At 38.9% G+C, this 2,838-nt stretch overlaps 1 protein-coding gene across 1 annotated transcript in view; it reads left to right on the forward strand.

Moving 5' to 3' along the window:
• Nucleotides 1-2,838, forward strand: part of ctage5 (CTAGE family, member 5) — a 53,170-nt gene that overhangs the window by 18,378 nt on the left and 31,954 nt on the right. Inside the window, exons 6-8 of the mRNA XM_043698441.1 lie at nt 2,193-2,336; nt 2,485-2,506; nt 2,610-2,698. Of these exons, the coding sequence (XP_043554376.1) occupies nt 2,193-2,336; nt 2,485-2,506; nt 2,610-2,698 (255 nt within the window). The remainder of the gene's footprint in view (nt 1-2,192; nt 2,337-2,484; nt 2,507-2,609; nt 2,699-2,838) is intronic.

A 2,838-nucleotide genomic window follows, 5' to 3' on the forward strand; every position in this document is an offset into this window, starting at 1 on the left:
CCAACACCTTCCAACCTCTCCCACTCTCTACCCCCTCCCTCACTCCTCCAACCCATTCTCATTCTCATTCTCCTTCATGTCCCCCGTCTCTATCCTCTCGCTCTCCACGAGAGCGGAAGTTGTTTCCCTGTAATGACCTTCGACTCGGATATGTAAAGGGAGACCGCTGTCTTTTAAAGATGGCGTTCGGCCCAGAGGGCCCGGCCTGACGGAGAGATCGAGAGAGAGTGCGCGCGAGACGGCGGAGGAGGCCGTGATTACAGCAGCTGGCTGGGGAACGGACCCCGGTATTTATGACGCGGGTTATTGTGATGTCATCTCGGCACAGGCGGTGTTTGGGAATTACTATAGTATTCTACCCCCCCATACAGTCTGGCTCACTTTGGGAATTACAGTAATATACTCCCCAGTTCAGTCAATGTTACCCCAAGGGTTACAATAACATCATCCGCTGTGACCTTGGCAATTGCAGTAGTATCTCAGCAGTATATCCGATCTTGTTCTTGGAATAATAATAATTCCCCAAGTACAGTCTGGTGTTCTTCAAGGAATTGCAGTAATGTAACCTCAAATTGCAATAATAACATCCAGTACGATCAGCACTATCCTAGGAATTGCAGTAATGCATCTTGTTGGAGTCAGGGAAACCCAATTATATGTTCTGTTATATTCAGTGTCATCGCAGGAGGTTATCATATCTTTGTTTATCTAGAGGAAAGAGTCTTGACCAGCTGAGTCTTTCCTGATAAGTATAACATCTCATTTCTATTATCTTATTGATTCTTTATTTGCACTTTTCTGACCTGCATATTCTTTTAATTGTACAGAAAGCAGAATTATTTAGTGGTCCAAAATATTATGTGACCAGTTCTTTCTCTCTTCTCCCCCGCCATGTACAGTATAAAGCAATTACTCTTTTTTTTTTAAAATCCTAACCTTTTTGAAATAAGTGCTTCAGTGCTTTGTTAAGTTCTTTAATGAGCCGATTAAAATGTGTGATCCAAATCCCTCTCTTATATTTTGATAGTTATTTCCAAGTGGTATGGGATTCTTCTTACACAAACGTGCCATCTTACTAGTGTATTGAAGTTTGTTGCAGCTGTCCTCACAGCTCACTTTGGTGTAAGGGTGCAAAATTTTAAAACTCATTTCTAATTCCTAAGTCCAGTACTTTTGGGTAAATGATGACCAACTATGATCCCTCAGCCAAATCTTGTGGATATTATTTCCTCCCTTTTGCTTGACTGTGTAACTGCCTTTAACTCATTTGTCATACAAGAATAATTGTGTATGGAGCAATGGCACCTTTCACAAGTGGGCTTGCTGCAGTCTGACATGGTTTATCCTATTTGGTCCTCATTTTACCAATTTCTCATCTGTGGCTCCCAAGCAGCAACATCCCAGTAAACTGCTTTGGTAGACCAAGACCTGGAGACAGCACAGGTTTCTAATCCCAGCTGTTTAGGATTTGTTTAGCCTGGTTTAACTCTGTAGTGCATTTTCATAGTGTTCAAAAGAAGGTCACTTTAAACTTCTATTAAGAGTTCTGGGGAAACCAAATACTAATCCGGCACAACCAAATGAAAAATCAACGCAGCTTCCTTTGAATATAAGCAAACATCGAAAAGCAGAGAGCAAGCACAAGAAGAGGAACTCAACAGCTTAGTCATTTGCATTGTCCAATCATATACCTGTTGAACTACTGCCAAACCTGCATGTCACCATTGCCTTAAAGGAAAATAAGGGTATTACCAAAAGAATGTGACAACGATAATGTCATGCCTTCTGGCATTGTTGATAATATTATCCTGGCTGACATCTCTTCCACTGGTACATTTGATTTCATCACTTTCTTTGCTGATGCATGTAACAGATTGTCCATTAATTTTGTTCATATTGTTATTACTCTCAACTGTTAAGCTGACAAATATTTCTGGCAGTGATCTCTGGCTATGATTTGGGTAATGATACTGATTTGGGTATTACCAGTTGCGGGTGTTTGGTAATATTACTGCTACTATAGATCACATCATTGCTGTTACTTTTGTTAATATATTTGATTTGACTGTCAAATTGCTGTCACTATTATCTTCTCCATTTATTATAGATAATATTACCCACAGTCTGGGTATTACTGTTACTGATGCTTCCTTAAACCTTGCCCCGTCTCTGAGTAATACTTTTTTTTTCAGTTCTACCTGAAGGTGATGGATGCGTTGTCTGAAGATGCTGAAGCTATTTTGAACCTGCAAGGTACTTACACCGAGTTGTTCCTGATTCCAGCTCTGGTGGGGTTTGTTACCACATTGCTGTTTATACAAAGGATCTGCCGAGCAGTAAGTATGTTTGTTGCAAATTACAGTTACTTATTTTACAAAACTTACTTCACAAAATAAATGCATCAATATACTCTAGAGACGATGATGTTCGTGTGATGCTTGTATTGAACTATGTGTTAACTGATGGTATATGCTTTCTTTTCAGATCAAAAGCAGAAGGTACTTTGGTAAGTCATGTCAGTTTTATGTATTACATCCTGATGCAGTGAGTTTACATTTGTAATATAATCAGTTTATCTTTAAATTTCATTATATTTTGAATTTGTTTAGGGAGAGAAAAACAACTTGCAGGGACAGTTTCTCAGCTGCTTGATGAAAAATGTAAATTTCTCGAAAGACTAAGTGATTGCACACAAAAGGTATGTGCGTAGTTTCTACTACTTCAGTTGTCCTATTGTTTGTTACCAGCTGCTGAATTGTAACTTTTACTATTACTAATAAAAAGGGAAGTAAAGAAACATATAAAGTTAAAAGAGAAAAAGTATAACATAGCTAAGAT

This window comes from Chiloscyllium plagiosum, chromosome 10 (assembly GCF_004010195.1).
Source record: "Chiloscyllium plagiosum isolate BGI_BamShark_2017 chromosome 10, ASM401019v2, whole genome shotgun sequence".
Taxonomy (NCBI): Eukaryota; Metazoa; Chordata; class Chondrichthyes; order Orectolobiformes; family Hemiscylliidae; genus Chiloscyllium; species Chiloscyllium plagiosum.